Source organism: Toxorhynchites rutilus, chromosome 2, assembly GCF_029784135.1.
Source record: "Toxorhynchites rutilus septentrionalis strain SRP chromosome 2, ASM2978413v1, whole genome shotgun sequence".
NCBI classification, from domain to species: Eukaryota; Metazoa; Arthropoda; class Insecta; order Diptera; family Culicidae; genus Toxorhynchites; species Toxorhynchites rutilus.
Window position 1 is genome coordinate 181561879 of NC_073745.1, and position 20220 is coordinate 181582098.

The window sequence follows — 20220 nt, forward strand, 5'->3', positions numbered from 1 at the left end:
GCATGTTAACAATCAATTTGAGCCACAAATTATGAATCTTGATGTGATTTAAAGCAAAAAAATGTCATTATCAATCTCCTTATAAATGCACTCATTTTCGAGATGTATAAAAATATTTCTAATTTATTGTCTTTTTAAAGTAAACAGGCCCTTTTAATATGTATAAAAAATACATGTTCTTAAAATCTGTATTTTTAGGACGATTTCATTTGGAATTGCTCATGAAGAAAATTAGGAATTTGAATAGTGTTCATTGTACTAAAACATCCAGTTACCTGCATTTTTAGTTCCGTCTATTTAACGGAATAATTTGTGCACCAAAATCAAATTTTCGAAAATGATGAAAATCATCGAAGAAGAAATTCAGTAGTATGTACGTTAATTGGGAATTCATAAATCATGCAAATCATATTTTGATTGAAAGTTAAAATTGAACAATGTCGATAGCATCTAGCATCGATCGAGTCAAAGCTATTGGCGCAATTGTCATGTTTCTTCGAGTTGTTTGGTTTGCTTGTTGTATACCTTCAGAGAAGTTTGTTTTGGTTTGCGTCCCTGATATATTCCTTATGGAAACATTTTAGAAACGTTTAAATATATGCAATTCGCAACACATGAAGTTCGAGCAAGAACTAGATTATCTCGATTGAAAAAAATCGAGATATTGTTCGATGTGATAGTGATGATTGATTCTTCTCGATTCGATTTGAACAATAGGGCCTAAATGAACTTTTGCCAATAGTAATGAGATAGCAATGAGTATGAGATGTAAAAGTGTAAATTGAATAAAAAATCATTTTTCAAATTAAATCTCATACCAAATCGAATACAGTAGAACCAGAATATCCGCGGAATAGTTTGGCTAGCTCACCGCGAATAACGAAATTCGCGGATAACGCAATAAAGGACTAAGAATTTTCAAACACGGAAAAAATATGTTTCAGCATGAAAACTGTGTTTTATCAATACAGAAATCATTAAACTGTCCATCAATAGGGTCGTGTATACCAGTGGCCAAATAATGTGAAAGTCATGACCAGAACAAAAGTGCATGAGCCTATCATTCACTTACAAATTCCGGGAAGACAAATAGATTTACTATGGAACTTGCTGTCGCGAATAATCCGCATCGCGGATAATCGGGGCTCCACTGTAATAGTCGTTTGTACCAAATAGTATCATTCTTACTATGCTAAATGAAGCCTTTAATTGTATGCTATGATATATATTTGTATGTAATGTTCTACTGAATGTATGTTTCGCGAATCAAACGTGAATTCTTGCAGCAATTGTGTGAACGCTCAGCCCACGCATTCAACTCCTTTTTAGCGTCATGTGAGTTACCTACGTATGTTGCTGATGTTGAGACAAAAAACCACATTGCATCTCCCAAATTAATCATTTCCGATTCTATCCGTTGAAATGCATCCATTCGCTTTTGAAAAACTAGATCAGTATTCTCTCTGCTGGCGGTTTTTTGCAATACAACTGCGAAAAATTTTCTGACTATTTTCAGAAAATTACAATTTTTTTTAAAAATAGTGATTAAAATTCTTCATGATAATAAGCAAGTAAGGTAAGTTGCTTCAGTATTGATTATTGTTCGTATTTGAAATAGTTTTCGGTTCGTGTTAAACCAACATATGTGTTCCAGAGGTACGCTTTTGAATTTGTTCTTCCTTACGTCGTGCTATTTTCCCGTGAGCTCAATATTTCATTAATGTCGTTTTCCCTCATCCATGGGACACGTTATGAAAAGAAGGATTTCTGGTATATTTAGCAGTCCATCACAATTATAATATGCCTTTAAAATTGAACATATTCTCGTGGTTGAAACTCGAGCGACACCATCCATTAGATATCGAATCGAACTGTTCGCCCAATGAGTCATGTCACAACTATGAACATAATCGATATTAAACCAAAGTAATTAGATACTGTTTTCCTAGTATACTGACATAACGCTGTGAATCTGAGAGCGTGCGTTTCACACCCTCTAGCTTCACGTTAAAGTACGCTTTTGAAAATCGATACAAACGGGCTAATCTTATCATCTTAGTTCATGTTGTATGTTCGTGTATATCAGTACTAATCACAGTGAACTAATACTAATCAAACAGTTTGTTCAAAATTATGAGTGGAGTACGTGAATTGATAATTCAGTCGCAGTATCTCAATTATTTCCATCACATTCAGTTGTCGAGCCAAAATTGTTGCCTGCTAAAGAATGTGGTGTAAATGCGCTAAATGCCATCGGTCCCTAATTTGTGTACAACGAACATAGTAATTTCATAAATGAATAAATAGTACATTAGTTTAGAGTGTTAACTTTCAGTGTGCTTTGAAATGAATTTTATATATATTTTGAATACCTTATTCATCTTCAGGTTATTTGCGAAAAGTGATAATCAACAAAACCGCCCATGCCTGCGAGAAAGGGGCTACTGGCGCCCCAAAACACGTTTCTGGACACAATCGCGACTCGTTTCGACGGAACACGTAAGTATTTAACTCATCGGTTCACGTGCATTGTCGCACAAGACACAGCTAATAAATGTTTCGTTTAGAATGAATATCCCTCAATAGAGTATCAAGTTTTTTGCAAGAAATTTCTATTCCGTTCAAGATTTTTAATTTTGTGGAATTTTTGTGGATATATTGAAATAATTTTAACACGTTGAGCCCCGTGTAGGTTCCTAGGGACTGGCGATGAGCTTTTCGTTAAAGAAACGTTGACTAACAGTTACAAAATAAGTAAATATCAAACGAATGGTTTGTTTTCGGATGTTTTGCGATATGTGACTACCTTCCCAGTCGTATTTCTGACTATTTCCTTTTTATACAGGGTCTTTGCGATTAAAAGCTCACGCAACAAATTTTAATAGCTTCTAAGTGAACCGAAAGTAACAAAATTTACAAGTTCTGGCCTCTCTTGTATATCCGAGGTAATTTCGCATATTGCTACATAGACAAGGACGAGACTGCACACTTGGACGAGACTTGATATTTTGCTCAAAATTAGCTCGAGCTGCAAAATATTAGGTTGGGGAAAAACTAATCCATTATTTTTGTGAAATTCAAAACTATTTATAATACACTTCGGATTGTCTGATATGGGCCAAATATGCACCGTTTTGTTGTAAAATTTGTTGCCATTCTAAAGGTAGCTTCATAATGTCTATATCATAGAGGTCTTGGTCCATATTGGCGAAAACGTTACAGGAGTGTTGTGTCCGAGACACGACCGCATAGTTGACATAGGATTCCGTTAGGCTATCTGTTGATTTTGGATGTTTGAAGAATTACATCGTTAAAACATCGTTACAAACATTGATAATGATTTGGCCCTGAAAAGAGCAACTTTGTTTGGTTGTTAGGTATTGTTTGTTCACTCCACCAGTGTTTACCGAGTGGTGATGACAGAAGTATGGTAAACAGTCGTTGGGTGGTGCGTATCAGATAGAAGAAGCCGAAGTGGAATGAGATATGATGAAAACCACCCTCTGTGACCCTATACGAGATGCCTCCTGTGTTATGAATGGATGAAATAAAGAAAACAAACTCACTAATGTAATATAAGATAATTACCAATACCGAACACAATTATCAATTTTTCCCATCAGTAAAAATGGAAATGGAAATGGAAAAGGTAATTTTGTTTTATAATTTTTACTTTCTTATTGTTTATTCAACCCAATGCGAATTTTAATTGGACTAACAACACCCAATACTATGTGTAGAGCCTATGGGAAATCAATTTTTCGAATTTCTTCACTTTTCCAATTTTTTCTTGCCGCATAACTTTCCTTGGGTGAAAATGAACACAACAAAACAGACAGCTTAAATCAAACGACCCGTTTTCGAGCGGGAACACACCTTGGTTTTTATTTATGAACATTATACATACACAATTTTACAATTTCGCTTGTGCTAATTTTTTCACAATACACGATCGGCCATTAATACGAAGCAAATTAAAGTTGCAAATTTAAATTTTATTTGCTAGAATTAATCGTATCACTCAGGGGAATTTTTATATAGCAAGTCTGTTAGGGAACACATTTCGGTAGGAATAAAAGTTCCCTCTACTTTCATGTATTTGCAATGCCGATGTCCCCCAGGCAGCTTGGTTTTGATGTCTCTGTTAGGGAACCGCCGCATGTGTCGTCAATTTCGACCAATAAGAAGTGGATATTCCCGTCAGGATAGGAGTTGAGATTTTTAAATTTTTCGATAGTTAGTTTCACGACATATATTATTTTATTCGATATAAAAAATTGTTATGGAGCGGCCTGGCTTGCAATTTCACATTTATAAAAGGAAAAGTGTAAAACGTACCGATTTTTCTCTTTATTGACCTCCATTGTTAATGCCCTTTAACACACAACTGAATACAACAAACAAAAAACAGCAAAAGATTCTTTTTAGTGTGAAATATCACCTTTACAACGAGCCTAAACTTGAAATTGTATGATCGATATTACGCGAGATATTGATAACTAAAGCCAGCTAACGAGAAAACAATGGATAACTTTTTCCCCAACTTAATATATTATGTTTAAGTTTAGGTGTTGGCTTACAGAACAATAGACAAATGACTTACTTTAAATCTTCACATTAAATAACGAACAGCAACGAATATTATTTTAACGTATTCTGAGTTTAGGACCCCTAATTTTGGATTCAAATAGGAACCTTCACAATTGTGAGTTGTGTTTAATTGTTGGCAATGCATGCGTTAGACGAACGGTCGAGGGGTCCTTGCTGTTTGTTGTAATCCTAACTCCCTCCCTTGTGTTGCCAGAACTACTGCTTCAGCGTCACATTCTGCATTCACCTCGTGAACAGCTAGTTTGATGACCGGTCGTGACATAATGCCGTCGAATGTCTGTACATCAGCCATTCGTACGATACCATATTTGCCTGGATATGTTCGTACCACCCGACCCCTAAGCCACCGATTTCTAACATTATTGTCGACTAATACAACTAGCTCATACTCTCGAATAGGTCTGACCTTTCTGAACCACTTTGTCCGTCGTGTAACAATTGGGAGGTATTCATTGATCCATCGACGCCAAATTTTGATCAAGCGTGTTCTGGACCATGTTCCAGCTGTTTTGGATTGCGGCATTTTCGACCACAGGATTCTTGACCGGCTGTCGTATCCCTGATGAACTGAGGAGAAGGAAGAGGTTTGGTGTTAGTAGCGAAGACGAAGATGAGAGGTCTTGAGTTGACCATGAACTCCGCTTCAACGAGTGTAGTTGCGAATGCTTCTCCTCAATCGTCTCCCGCTAACGAGCGCCAAGTACTACGGCTTGCAGCTCCAGCCTAGGCATGGAGAGAAGTTGAGGTGGAGCGACTTTCGTCATCGAAGACACCATAATACAACGAACACGACCATTGTCCACAACGCGAAAATAGGCTGCTGCAGCGCAGGCTTCCTCGCCAGCGTCTATGAAGAGGGCAGGTCCAAGGCGTCAAGAGTTGTCAGGGTCAGGGTTGTACTCTGGAAAAAAAACAGCTATCGACATTCACTGTATTCATCTTGCGGGGCATAGCAGGCCACTGTTTCCAACGACAGAAGATTTCCCAGGGAATTTTCTCATCCCAACCAATTTTGGACCTCCAGACATCTTGAACAAGAACCTTCCCGTATATAACGAAGATTGCCACGATACCTAGAGGATCAAAAATACTCGTTGTAACCTTTAGCATTTCCAGTTTAGTCGAAATTGTTTCTTCTGACACTAGTTTCGGCAGGTCTTTCCGGAAGTTGAGAGCAAACGAAAATACATATTCTTTCAGCAGCCTTTGTTGGGGAACACGACGCGTCATAATCGCAACATTCATCACCACGATTTCAATTGGCATATCTGGATTGTTTGTCCGCAGGAACAGTAAAGTGCAACGATCTTCCTCCCGGATGAGGAGTTGATGGAACATTTCTGAAATGGCCACCTCACGTTCACGATCCCGAACAGTACAGACAGAAGCGAAGTCAGAAGAAATGGGCCCTTTAGCAGTATCGAATTTAATGAAATACCTTCGACTTTGGCTGCAACGTTCCCCTTAGCCACTTTGTCCGGTTTTCAGGAATTGAAAACTATGCCGATAGGGAGATACAATGTCCGACGTGGATTGAAGCGACTTAATTTCTCGACGGTTGCTTTGTGTGAATAGGCTTTCTCCAGAAAGTCTGACATTTGCTAACGAGCTTTGCTGTACAGTAAAGGATCTCTGGAAAGTCGCTTCTCTAAGCAGCTCAACCTCAGGAAATTCTACTCCATCATATTTCCATATCAGTCTTGTTTGAAGTCTTCCAATAGTAGAGGGCGAACACGAAATTATTGCGACACCGAAAATGTCATGCCAATTTTCTTATAATGTTTAGAATCAAACCAAAATTTTAGCGTAGTTTTATACATATATTTACTTCAAAAATCAATAGAAAAGTTAATCGATGGAGCCTTCAGTGTAAAATTGAACGCATTTTCGCTTGATACTCTCCATCAAAGTCTTTACAGTGTCATCCGGTACCACTTTCTCAGTTTTTTTTCCATTTTCTTAACATGTCGTTCTCGTCTTTGACTGTCTTCTTGCTCTTCCGAAGTTCCCGCTTCATTATTGCCCAGTACTGCTCCACCGGGCGCAGCTCCGGACAGTTTGGCGGGTTCATGTCCTTTGGAACAAAATGGACATAATTGGCCTCATACCACTCCAGGACACCTTTAGAATAGTGGCATGATGCCAAATCTGGCCAAAATAGCGGAGCTTCGTCGTGCTGCTGCAAGAACGGCAAAAGACGCTTCTCGAGGCTCTCAGATTTGTAGATCTCGCCATTTACTGTGCCCTTTGTCGCGAAAGGCTCACTCCTCAGTCCGCAAGAGTTGATGACCTGCTAAACGAGATATTTGGAGGCGAACTTCGACATTTTCTTCTTCTTAAATTTGTCGTCCACATCGAACTTGCTCTTGCCGGTGAAAACTCCAACCCCGGAATTTGCTTAAAATCTTCTCGTAGAGCTTCCGTGCCCGAGTTTTAGCCGTCGATTGTTGCCGCTCATCGCGGTTTGGGAAGTTCTGTACCTTGTATGTATGTAGTCCAGCTCTCTTCTTTGCATTCTGGACGTAGCTCTGCGACATGCCGATCTTTTTAGCCAAATCACGGCTTGAGACGTTGGGATTTGCTTTAATCACCCGCTTCACCTTTCCCTCCGTCTTTTTGTTCTCCGGTCCCGGTTTTCTTCCAGTTCCTTTGCCGTGGTCCAACGTCAACCGCTCCTGGAACCGCTTCAACACTCTGGAGACGGTTGAATGGTGAATGTTCGACATTTTTCCCAAATGCCGGTGCGACAGGTAAGGAAATTCCAGGTGTTTGGAAAGAATTTGTTCTCTCGACTCGCGTCGGTTCACCTCCATTTTCGTTGAATCGAAAAACACGACTTCGAGTTTGACAGCATGTAGACAATACACATCAATGAGTGCAAAATTTGGTTGATTTTTACCCAATGGTAAAAAAGTTATGCCCTGTTGAATGTGTTGCAATAATTTCGTGTTCGCCCTTTAGTACGCACCATGGTCTTTTCTAGGATTCTACGAGCTCGTTGATCGTCGACTCCTTCCACCTGAGGAAAAAGCGCTACTCCAAGGGTTTCAACGGAAAAAGAAATTCTTCACGTAATCTTGCAGTTTATCGTCGACTGTCTTCGCACAGTCCATTCAGTTTCACGCTGACGTCCATAGACTGACCAACATATATGTGTTTTCGTCGCTATAGGTTTATTAGGTCGTGCTTCGCGAAGCTTGAGTGTATACAAGCCAATTAGAACTCCCAGTGCTGCTTCGTCAAAACTCTGTACCGGCAAGCCTTCAGTGTATTTGAATCGCGAAGACATGTCGCTGAAACCCAAGGACTGTTCTGAAGGTCCACGATCTTCCACAGTACATGCCTAACCAAGTTTGAAGCGCTTGTTGCTACCTACTGCGGAAATCTGGAGTTGTATTCGGTTTGCATCTGCAATTTGTTTCTTCACACCTCCCATCCGATGAATACACAAGGATTCCGCTGGGCCGTTCACTCCAAGTTCATTAACCAACAACTGTTCAACCATAGTGATTGATGAACCGTCATCGAGAAACGCAAATGTGTTCAACTGACGATGAACCGTAACAGTCGCATTCGTTGACTTTTGTGTTGATGATGTTGCTGCTGACGGACAGTCCGAATGCAGAAGACGGTAGTGTTTTTGTAAAGTATACGAACGGCAACCAAAGCAGCCTAATAATTATCAAAAACTACTACCGAATTTGTAGTCAGTAATAATCGTCCCAGTCGGCAGGCTGTGTCTAGTCTAGTGACTAAATTTGAGTCTACCTTTTCGCTCTTGGATGTTTCTGTGCCAACGAGAAACTGCCCCGTACGAAGCAACTAGAATATCGCAGTCGCAAGTGAATCCATCCGAAATGTTCCAATTCAGTCAATTGCACTGCGTTCTGAGGAATTGGGCATCCCATATCTCATTTTGCCAAAAGATCTTGGGCTACATCCTTACAAGATCAAATTGATTCATGAACTAAAGTTACTTGACAATATGAAGCGCCGAAACTTCTCCGATTGGGCTCTGGAAAATGTTGACGACAATTATAATTTTCATCACAAAATCATCTTCAGCGATGAGGCTAATTTCTGGCTTTTCATGGCAAATTGAAGTGACTCTCCCCAGACTGAATCCGTTTCTCTTTCTCCCATGTATCATGTATGTATGTATAGATAATTGAGTTCACGGTGGGTAAACAATGAGGTCTTCCAATAATGGTGTAACTACATTTTTGCATCAGAAATCAAGTTTCCGTTTCACTTTGAATGGACGACGAAATAAGATAGTGTACGCGGGCAACGAATTACATGTCAGGGTGGAGTAGTAGGGGTGGATTGAAGCTAGGTTGAATGAAGAAGCAGATTTGTATTCTTTCGTCACGTCAATTAGAATAATCATTTGCTGGAATTGAATTGACGAGCGTTAAAAGCGAGGATGAGTGATGAACGAGTCATGTTGACGGCGAATGTCGAAGTAGTCCTATTCGAAGCGAAGCGACTGAGTGGAAAATCGATTTTCATGTTTCGTCTTCGAAAGTGTTGAACTCTGGCCGAAGGAATGATTGGGACATATAACTTCGTCGATGAGAACGATCGTCATGTTACCGTCAATGGAGAGCGCTATCGCGACATGTAGGAAGACTATATTTGGCTATATATGTGGCTTCAACAAGATGGTGTCATTTGCCACACAGCACACGTTACAATGGATTTATTGAAAAGTAAGTTTGGCGAATGTGTTATTTCGAAAAATGGACTTGTCGATTGGCAGTCTCGTTCATGCGATTCGACGCCATTGGGGCTATGTCAGGTCACTGGTTTATGCCAACAAGCCACCAACTTTAGAAGAGCTCAGAGACAACATCCAACGTGTGGCCGAATAGTGGAAAATTGGGTCCAACAGATCGATCGTTGTAAACGGGTCCGTGGTGGTGAAAATCTAATTTCATTCTTAGAATTAAGAAAAAAAAAACTACAACCAGAATAAATTTGATTTTAATATCTGGGCGAAAAATATGCAGCTGTCGGAATGGTACGCCATGTATACCAAGGCCTGTTTCAAATGCCCTTGAGGGGCGCTTAGGGGCAACAAAACTCAGACAAACTTTGATATTGAGAGACGCGGATGAACGCGGATTATATTCTTGAACTTGTCGCGCATTCTGAAAGCGTGCCTTAGCTGTTATTATGGCAAATGGCATCTTAATCGATGATTAACCATTGGCAAATAAATCCCTTCTAAATGAAACGATGTCGATAGTTTCTAGATTGTGTATTTAGTTTTTACAGTGCCAATGGTACGAACAATATCATGCATACAGTAACAGACATCGTTATTCAGGCCATTCAGACAGAAGTACATATAGTGAATAAATTTATTTTTTTAACATAGGCGAGAACGAGAAGTTGGCCCAACAGAGAAAAGAACTATTCCGCATCGGCATACTCATTCCAGATAAGGAAAGAACCGAAATATATACAAAAGTACAGTTAAACCCCGATTATCCGCGGAATTGTCTGGCAGGGTCACCGTTAATAACCAAAATCGTGGGTAACGCAAAAATGAAATTCAAACACAAAAAAGATATTTCAGTATGTAAACTATGTTTTATCAATACATAACGTGAAAGCCATAACCAAAACAAAACTACTGACAAATTTCGAATAGTCCCATAGAATTACTATGGAATTCGCCTTCGCGAGTAACTTGCACCGTGGATCATCCACTGGATAATCGGGTACTATTGTACAAATTTCCTCATAATTTTCACAAATTGCGAGATACAAAATATTTTGGATACTTCAATGTTGGAATAATTATCAAAAGAATAGCCAATTATTACCAACCAACTTGGCCTTGTCTAGCACTCAGCTGTTGAATAAGCTCGTCAGAAACATCAAACTCAATATGTCGTAATAAGCTTTTACAATCTGTCTTACAATATAAATTTATTTATTTTCTTCATCTAGATTCTAACTTTGTTCTCGGTAACGCACAAGTCAGTGGGTATCCCATAGTGTACTGCAGTGATGGCTTTGTCGAGCTGTCTGGGTTTTCTCGTGCTCAAATCATGCAGAAAGGTAACTTATCATACACACTCATATGATATGAAGATTCACCGCTTCCAGACCCCCATTCGGATTACACGGTATTGTTATGTTTACGCCCTAGTAATGCAGGTGTATTCCTGTGTGTTGTTAAACGTGATTCTAGGTTGTGCTTGTCGGTTCCTCTATGGCCCGGAAACGAAGGAAGAACACAAAAGCCAAATTGAAAGCAGCCTTGATGGGAAAAACGAGTTAAAGTTGGAGGTGATATTCTATAAAAAGAATGGTAAGTTTATTTATACGTATTTTACATAATGCATCCATCACATGATTAGCAATGAGATGATGATGGCATGCTTCATAGAGGAAAGAGATGCTCATGATTACGAGTATGGTAGATTCATAGACATGTTTTGTGTTGTTCTGTTTTATGGGGGGCGGCTACAAAAACGAATGTTATAAATGATATTATCGTGTTAAACACATCGACTCGTGAAAACTTTGAATGCTTGTGTTTAAGAAAATGGTACGCTATACATATATAAGTCGAATGCACAATGCAATGCACCCACGTCGTTTTTAGTTCACAAAAAGAAACAATTATAACGGTTTTCACTTGTTACAGAGGGCTTGCGCATATTTACTTTCTTCCAGAATACCACACGTTCTTCTTCTTCTTCTTCTTCAATGGCACTAACGTTCCTAGAGGAACTTCGCCGTCTCAGCGTAGTATTACTTGCGTCATTTTTTATTAGTACTTAGTTGAGATTTCTATGCCAAATAACACGCCTGGAATGCATTCTGAATGGCAAGCTCTAGAATACGCGTGATCACAGTGCAAGTCGGAGGAAATTTCTTTGACGAAAAATTCCCCCGACCAGAACGGGAATCGAACCCGAACACCCGGCATGTTAGTTATGACGCTAACCACTCGGCCACGGGAGCACATACCACACGTTGCGCCAAGTAATTTGCAAAATAATTTGAGATCATATAAACTATCGTAATCATGAATAATCATGAAAAGAATGATACACTCCAAAAACTAGATATTTTGAAGCAATTTCTTTCTTTTTGAATAAGTAGTATGGTGTACTATATGGGCTGAAAAGTCCCGGGATTTTTAATGAAAACAATCGTTTTTTGAGCAAAGCTGTAATTATTCCTCAACACTGTTTCCTTCGAGAGCAATACACTTGGTATAGCAAGTTTCCAATATTTCGAATCCCTATCTTCAGTACGAAACGTCTAAGTCTTCGAAATATGCCTCAGTTTCTGCGATGACTTCCTCATTCGATGTGAATCTCTTTCCCTGGACCCACCGTTTGAGGTTTGGGAACTTATAGTAGTCACTGGGGGCTAAGTCTGGAGAATATGGTGGGTGAGCAACCAACTGGACCAACTTGGCCATCGCTTTTAAGGACGTATGCGACGGTGCGTTGTCGTGATGGTACAGAACTTTTTCCTTCGCCATTTGAGAACGTTTTTTCTTTATTTCGTTGTATAGTGTGTCTAATAACGCTGCATTACACTCTCCGGTAATTGTTTTTCCCTTCTGCAGATAATCGATGAAGATTATGCCATGCGTATCCCAAAAAAAACGGAGGCTAAATCTTTCCTGGTCGACCGTTGGTGTTTTGGCCACTTTGGCCGGCTTTCTTGGCTTGTCAGTCACTCTGCAGACTGCTTATTGGAGCCAGGACTCATTGTGGTAATGGATCCACGTTTCATCCATTGTAACAAAACGTCGAAAGGAGTCCACTCGATTAGGCAAACCGCTGTTTTTGGTCGACGGTCAGCAAATGCGGCACCCATCGCACGGATAGCTTTTTCATGCCCAAAATGCCGTGCAAAATGTATCCCACTCGTTCTTTTGAAATTCCTACGGACTCAGCTAACTCACGTAACTTCACTCTACGATCGTTCAAAACGAGTCGATGCACATGTTTTACGATTTCTGGATTCGAGGCCTTTTTTGGTCTTCCAGAGCGAGATGCATCTGCGGTGCTTGTACGGCCCATTTTAAATTCACTAAACCGCCGATAAACTGTTGTTCTCGAAGGAGCAGAAGTGGAATAACATTTCCCCATCAAAAAACAATGTTTGATCAAAATACGATATTCCTCTTTTTCCGTTTTCTATACGAAAGCTCAGGTAGCGACACTGAAACAACTGTAGTTTGTGAATAAATAAACGGAACGTCATGAAACTTCACACATAAGCTAGTGACAGATAGACCTCTCGAAATGAATCTTGTTTTCTATATGAATCTTGAATCATATAGAAAACGTGCATCGTTCGAATAACTCATGCAAATGTTACACAATATATTGGACACGGTGTAGTGTAAAGTGTAGAGTGTAGAGTTTTGAAACCAAGACGTTTAGCGTGTTCATAAATGGTTTTCTCCTATTAATATGGTATCTAAGCGGTGGATATATCTTGATTTTGATTTTATCTGGTTCGGCTTCATTAGTATGACATTTTTCATGAATTCACATTATTGTTGGTTGAAATTTATGAAATTGTGGAGAGATTTCAGAGCAACTGCGAAGAATATGGTATGGAACATTGTTTTTATTCTATCATTGCTGAATGTACAAGAAGTGGATTTTTGATATAAAATAATAATAATATGCGTGACTCTCATATTTCACACAGGTACGCCGTTTTGGTGTTTGCTTGACATAGTGCCAATTAAGAATGAGAAACGAGAAGTGGTATTATTTCTCGCTTCCCATAAAGATGTAACCACCGCTAAAATGTCGGAGATGTCGGTGTCGGATGAATGCGATAGTGGTAAGTGATGATATAAATTTGCAATAACGTTCATGTAAGTTACTCTATGCTTTTGAAAATTAATTATGCCCTCTAAAACGCATACTAAGAGTACTACCATCTAGTAGACCAATGATCACTATAGTTAGTTCTCTCTATTGTATTTTTCAGATGTAGTTCTTAATTGTATTGCAATAGTCTCTATCATATCTATGAGTAACTGTAAAACACATTTGTTAAGCTTAGTCTGTCATAAAACCTAGAAAATTCACCAAAAGCAAACTTTAAACATGCTTTAAAATGTAGAACAACAATGTATTGCTTAAGTAACTAGGCTCTGTTTAATTTGAGGAAACACCCATCTACTAACTATTATCATATTTGAACACTGTTTCACAATCATGATATGATATGTTTATATTAATATTTGGTTGTCCAAAAATCCTGATTATCCCATAGGGATTCTCCCATTTCTGCCGTACAAACTTTTGTTTTATAAGCAATGATCGAAAAAAACAGATGTATTTTCGTCGCCTCGTGGGTGAAATATTTTATTATTGAAAATTGACTATGATGCAATAAATTGAGTTATCAACAATCAACATATTCAATAAATAATTGACAGGCATATGATGTCCAACTTCTTCGCTCCGGAGTACAGCTGAGGCGAGACATGACAATAGATAAGCGTTCTCGGTATTTCTGTCAAACTAGGACCACTCGGAACTTGACTCCTGATCGGTTCATGAGGAAAATAATTGAGAAAGATAAATAATAAAAAAAATGGGATTTCCAAATACACTGCGTTTCACAACTATAGAACCACTCATTCTTATGAAATTCCAGAGATATATAAGAAGTCGGTTGAATTGAAGTATATGGTGTAGGATGTAATAACTATCTTCAAACGCTCAAAAAACTAAAATTGCAGTGTTTCATAACTATAGAATCAAATGGAACAACTCTCACTCTTTTTACAAAATTAACGTCAATTTCACATGAATTACAGTAAGTTTCAAATTCGTAGGTCATCTTTCGTTCTCGATCAGTTCAAATAACCCATTCGGGGTGGTTTCGACCAAGATGCGCCATGTTGTAGTGTGTATCTCGTTCTACGCAGAGGATACTGCTCGTTTAAGCTCTTCAAATCACTCATACTGCTTGTAAGCTGCATAGTAAGATCACTCTTCATAACTTCTTGATAGCGTTTTGACCTGGTAAACAAGCTGAGCAGTCCAAAATCTGAAGCTCCTATTGATTAAACCATGCCATGACCTTCCGGATTTTATGAATTGATGCCAAATTACCCAATTAACACATTGTTTTTGATGCAAACAGCAGTAAATGATTCTGAAATACTTCATTTTACCTCAAACTACACCTATTTGTGATTCTCCTGCTATCTAGCATTGCATAATAGCAGCGGCCTAGCAGAGAAGAGGATTCAATTATTTTCCAACCGTAAAACAGTTAGCAATCAAATTAGGACCAAATAACATATAACAACCACGGTAGCAGTTGTTACAGGAGGGTTGTGTCCGAGACACGGCCGCATAGTTGACGTAGGATTCTGGTAGTCTATCTGTTTATATTATGGATATGTTTGAAGAATTATATCGTTAAACTCTTTGATAATGATTTGGTGGCCTCCTGAAAAGGGCCGTTTTGTTTGGTTGTTGGGTATTGTTTGTTCAGTCCACCAGTGTTTACCGAGTGATGATGACAGAAGGATGGTAAACAGTCGTTGGATGGTGCGTATCAGATTAAAGATACTTAAGTGGAACGAGATATGATAAAAACCGCCCTTTGTGATCCTAGGCGAGATCCCTCCTGTGTTATGTATGGATGAAATAAAGAAAAAAAAACTCACCAATGTTATATAAGATAGTTACCAATACCGAACACAATTATCAATTTTCTCATCGGTAAAAACATGTTACTTTAATATAGAGAGAACATATTTGAAATGGAAAAGGTAATTTTTGTGTTTATTCAACTCAATGCGAATTTTCGTTGGACTAACACCCAATATGTGGAGCAATCACTTTTTCTAACATTTCTTCACTTTTCCAATTTTTCTCGCTGTATAAATTTTTCTTGGGTGAAAATGAACACAACAAAACAGACAGTTTAAACCAAACAACTCGTTCTCGAGGGGGAACGCACCTTGGTTTTTATTTATGAAAATTGAAATAAATCGTTTCATATACCAAGTCATCTTAACACAACTGCTACGATATACAATTTTACACTTACACTTGCGCTAAATTTTTCACAATACACGATCGGTCATTGATATGAAATTTCACGAAGCAACCAACATTAAAGTTTCACATTTAACTTTTGTTTGCTAGAATTAATCGTATCACTCACTTTACTTGCAATATAAAAATGCCCCCTACTCTCATGTATCTGCAATATCGATTTCCCTCAGGCAGCTTGGTTTAGATGTCTCTGTTAGGGACTCGCCGCATGTGTCATCAATTTCGTCCAATCAGAAGTGGGTATTTCCGCTAGGATAGGGGTTGAGATTTTTCAATTGTTCGATGGTTAGTGTCATGATATATATTATTTTCTTCAATATAAAAAAATGTTATGAAGTGCCGAAATCGATTGACGCAAAAAATTCATCAATCAATCATGAAATGACTGAGCAATAAGCATTAGAAATTGGACAATTTTCACGATGTGCTCTATTTTCGATTTTCAATTTGTACCCCAATATGTTTCCGAAAGACGTAATCCTACGTCAAAATATTTAAATCACCTGAATGAACATACATACATACAAAAAAACCTGAATAAACGCTATGTTATAAATTGGGAATGTATAATTTCATCAATATTTCAGTACTGTTAGTATTCGTTCAATATCAGCTTTGATTTATAGGGTCTTATTCTCGTATACACTTCACGGTGCAAACGAAATGAAGTGCATCGCTGGATCGTAACAAAAATTGATCTATCTGAGAAAGTGGTACGGAATTTCTTTAAATAGTGCCAGAAATATGGGATATAACGACCAACAAATGGGATCACCAAAGTTACTTTGCGTCTTAAAGGTCGAATAAGACACAAAGCAACCAGGAAACGATGGCCTGCTCATACATTAAGGCAGAATCGGTTGTTCCATGAACGAAGAGGCATATTGCGCGCATCTTGAATGAGTCACCAAACATCATGTGGAAGAAACTTCAAGGGAAGCCGAAACTGACCGCCACCCATAAGCAGAACCATTTAATTTTCGCCCGGCAATACATGGAATGGAAACTAGAATGGAGAAATGTTGTATTTTCCGGTGAAAAAAGTTCAATTTGGATCGTCCGAACTGTTACAGTTTCTATTGGTACAATTCAGTCAACGGCATGTCGTGAGATCGAAGCAAAACTTCTCATTTGTTTCATTTTCACCCGAATGAACTCCGAAAAGTATCTTGGACGTTTTGATTGGCCATATTGAGAATAACGCTTCCGATGATGTCGTTCTTTCAGCAGGATTATGCATAGATCCACGTTTCCAAGCAATCGAAGGCATGGTTTGCCGAGAAGGACATTCCGCTTCTCGAATGACCTGCTGGTAGTCGATTGCAATCCCATAGAGAACCTATGGAGAATCTTGGCCGAGATGGTCTATGCAAACGGATGACAATTTGACAACATTTCCAGTCTCAAGGCAGTAATTCAGGAATGTTGGGCTATAATCAATATGGCAACACTTTAAAAGCTGTCTGACTCGATGCCAAATCGAGTTTTCAAAATGATCCGAAATGGAGGTGGACGTACTAATCTAATACTCGAAGTTTGCCGCACAAATTTTCTTTTATTGAAATTTTAGGATGCGGCTAGGAAAGGAAAAACCCTGATTCCACATATTTGAATTACTTAGAAAACAAAACGTGAATTTACATTTTTTTTAGAATGAATTCGATGATAATAAACAATAATCGTCTTCTATGAGCAAAACTGTACAAAGAATTGACTTATTTTTAAAAATATTGAGGAAAAATAGGGTGCGGCTAAACGAATGTCTACCACTGTATCATAGGAAAACAATCTTCCGAAATTTTATAACATTTGGCAACCTTCACATCTCGCGTGGCTCAGCTTCCCTGTTATCTAGCACTTGGTCGACGAAAATGCAGAAAGAAGCCAGTTGTCATGTCTTGTCTGGGGGTGGAGATGACAGTACGAGCAAAGCATCGCGCGTAGTTGCATGACTGTTTTTCGCCATGGCTGCTGCAAATCAACTGATAACGCTGTCAATTTTTTCTGTACATAACAGGGTTGCTACGATTGGTGATGTATAGGTGGATTCACCACCAGGTGGCAGGGTAGTCGTATGCAAAATTGCTAAAATCGATCCATTTTTCTAATGTATAGAGATTGTATCATTGCAATCTGGAAAAAAATCATTAATGTTATGCACACATTATGATGCTGTGCTGTAGCTTCTCGTTTTTTTTAACTATTTTTGTTTGATTGAGCAATGATATAATCGTGACGATGAAGAGTATGTGGATTCGACATGAAAAAATTACTCATCATTTGTATAAATCGTAGGTTTATCGGCACAGCATTCGATTGTATGTCCGTTTGTTCATTTTCAAAATTGTACTTTTACATATCACAATCTAAAAAAATAACGATACCCTGTCGATTACAATTTACATATAATCAAACAATCCTTTTAGAAAATTAGTATACACACAAGAAAAACCGTAGACAAATACTGATACCACTTATCAGATTACTCTTGAGTAGTTGTTTCCACACTTATTTCCTTTGCATCTCGATGTGTTTTTAATCAACCCATTCTTTCCTACATTTTTGTACCGATGGTAATTTTAGCCGCTTTATTGGGAGCACGATTTCGATCAGCTGAAACCTCTTTGCTTGCAGACGATGGGGCTGAGGATGAGAATTTGGAAATACCTTCGGGTGTAAATATGGGTCGAAGGCGTTCGCGGGCGGTGCTGTATCAACTTTCTGGCCATTATAAGCCTGAAAAAATGAAGACTAAAATTAAGCTCAATAGTGTAAGTGGAGAAGATGTTCTCGTTACCATTAAGATGGGAGTTTCATATATGATTATTCTGACACAGCTAAACGTCTCATACGTATCTAATCTATATCTGTTTTCTATCGCTTGTATGTTACAGAATATATTGCATTCTAGTGAAGCTCCATTACCTGAGTACAAGACACAAGCCTTAAAGAAATCACGTTTTATTCTATCGCACTATGGAATGTTTCGAGGTTGTTGGGATTGGTTAATTTTAGTTGCCACATTCTACGTTGCCGTCGCTGTACCTTACAATGCTGCCTTCGTTAAAGCAGACCGCTTAACAATGGCATCCGATGTCATCGTTGAAGCATTATTTATTGTTGGTGAGTATCCTATACAAGATGTTTTTATCCAACATAATTTCTTTTTTTAAAACATTTAAATGTTCCGCACATAACAATCGGTAATAGTTGTTGGTTGATATATTCAAATGTGTTTTCCCATTACAGATATTCTAGTGAACTTTCGCACAACATATGTTTCCCGTAAGGGCGAGGTTGTATCAAATTCTAAAAGTATAGCGGTTAATTATCTCAAAGGTTGGTTCGTGGTTGATTTGCTAGCTGCTCTGCCATTCGATCATCTTTATGCTAGCAATGTGATTAGCGGAGAGGTAAGAAGAACCACATTTATAACCAAATTTGTATTTCTATTTTTTGAAGCCACCACCAAGAAAACATTCGCCTATATATTCATGCGTGATTTATGTCAAAATGCCAAAATAAACTTTTTGTTTTGGCGATGAAACCATGTTCCTTATTTTTCAAATTTTTTGATGCATTCAATTCATACAAGGAATGCAGTATCAACCAAAAATGTCTGGATGCAAACTAATCGCTTCCTTTTGTTCTATACATCATCCAAGAAAAAAAATGTATGTTGGTATGCTACAATGTCCGACATGTTTATGACAGTCTTGTAATGCTAGTTTACCTATGTTCATTCTAATAAAATTTAACGAATTCGTAACATCAAGGTTGACTCAACGTCAAATTCTTCACCCGGCCAACGACGTTGATCTCGACGAGATGACTCTATTTTATGTTGATTCCACGCGCGATACGATATGTTTTCTGGGTGGTTGTACAGAGTTATCCATTTCATGATTCGGAAGGTAAACAAGTTCGACTGCAGTCAAAACACAGGACACAGAATATATTCCGAATCACGAAATAGATAACCGTGTATAATTATTTCTTTGATTGTATATAACTTAGCACATTATTATGCTTATGTCCAGACAATTGTCCCATCCAGCATCCGACGCGTATTCAGCAATGAGATACTAATTAAGTTTTCTCACCCTTTCTGTCCATTTTTTTCTATTTTTTAAATATCGTATCCTCCTCGCACACAGGAATCTCACATTCATTTAGTCAAATTAACACGATTGTTACGACTGGCACGATTGCTTCAAAAGATGGATAGATATTCGCAATACACAGCTATGATTTTAACGTTGTTGATGCTATGCTTCTCTTTAGTTGCACACTGGCTAGCTTGCATTTGGTATGTGATAGCAGAAAAAGAAAGGCTCGTTAATGATGTAGACTGGGACATCGGTAAGTCATATTGTCGATGGTTTTTTGTTTGTTTGTGTATTCCTAAAAGAAAACTTCACTTGAAGTTGTATTAAAATAGATTTTAAAATAGTATTCAACCAATAATTCTATAAACAAGAAACTCTGTTGATAATGGTGCCTGTGCGGTACCAGGGCACCTTGTACA

The 20220-nt window shown here is 38.3% G+C and overlaps 1 protein-coding gene across 2 annotated transcripts in view; it reads left to right on the top strand.

The window, feature by feature from the left end:
* LOC129764222 (potassium voltage-gated channel subfamily H member 8) overlaps positions 1-20220 on the top strand; it is a 61957-nt gene that overhangs the window by 18253 nt on the left and 23484 nt on the right. Inside the window, exons 2-9 of one of the 2 annotated variants that reach the window (XM_055763083.1) lie at positions 2388-2499; positions 10573-10683; positions 10817-10936; positions 13312-13449; positions 18327-18463; positions 18587-18815; positions 18942-19105; positions 19850-20054. In XM_055763083.1, coding sequence (XP_055619058.1) covers positions 2424-2499; positions 10573-10683; positions 10817-10936; positions 13312-13449; positions 18327-18463; positions 18587-18815; positions 18942-19105; positions 19850-20054 — 1180 coding nt within the window. In that variant the 5' untranslated portion in view covers positions 2388-2423. Of the gene's footprint in view, positions 1-2387; positions 2500-10572; positions 10684-10816; positions 10937-13311; positions 13450-18275; positions 18464-18586; positions 18816-18941; positions 19106-19849; positions 20055-20220 lie in introns of both variants that reach the window. The other variant, XM_055763082.1, reaches the window with a different exon arrangement.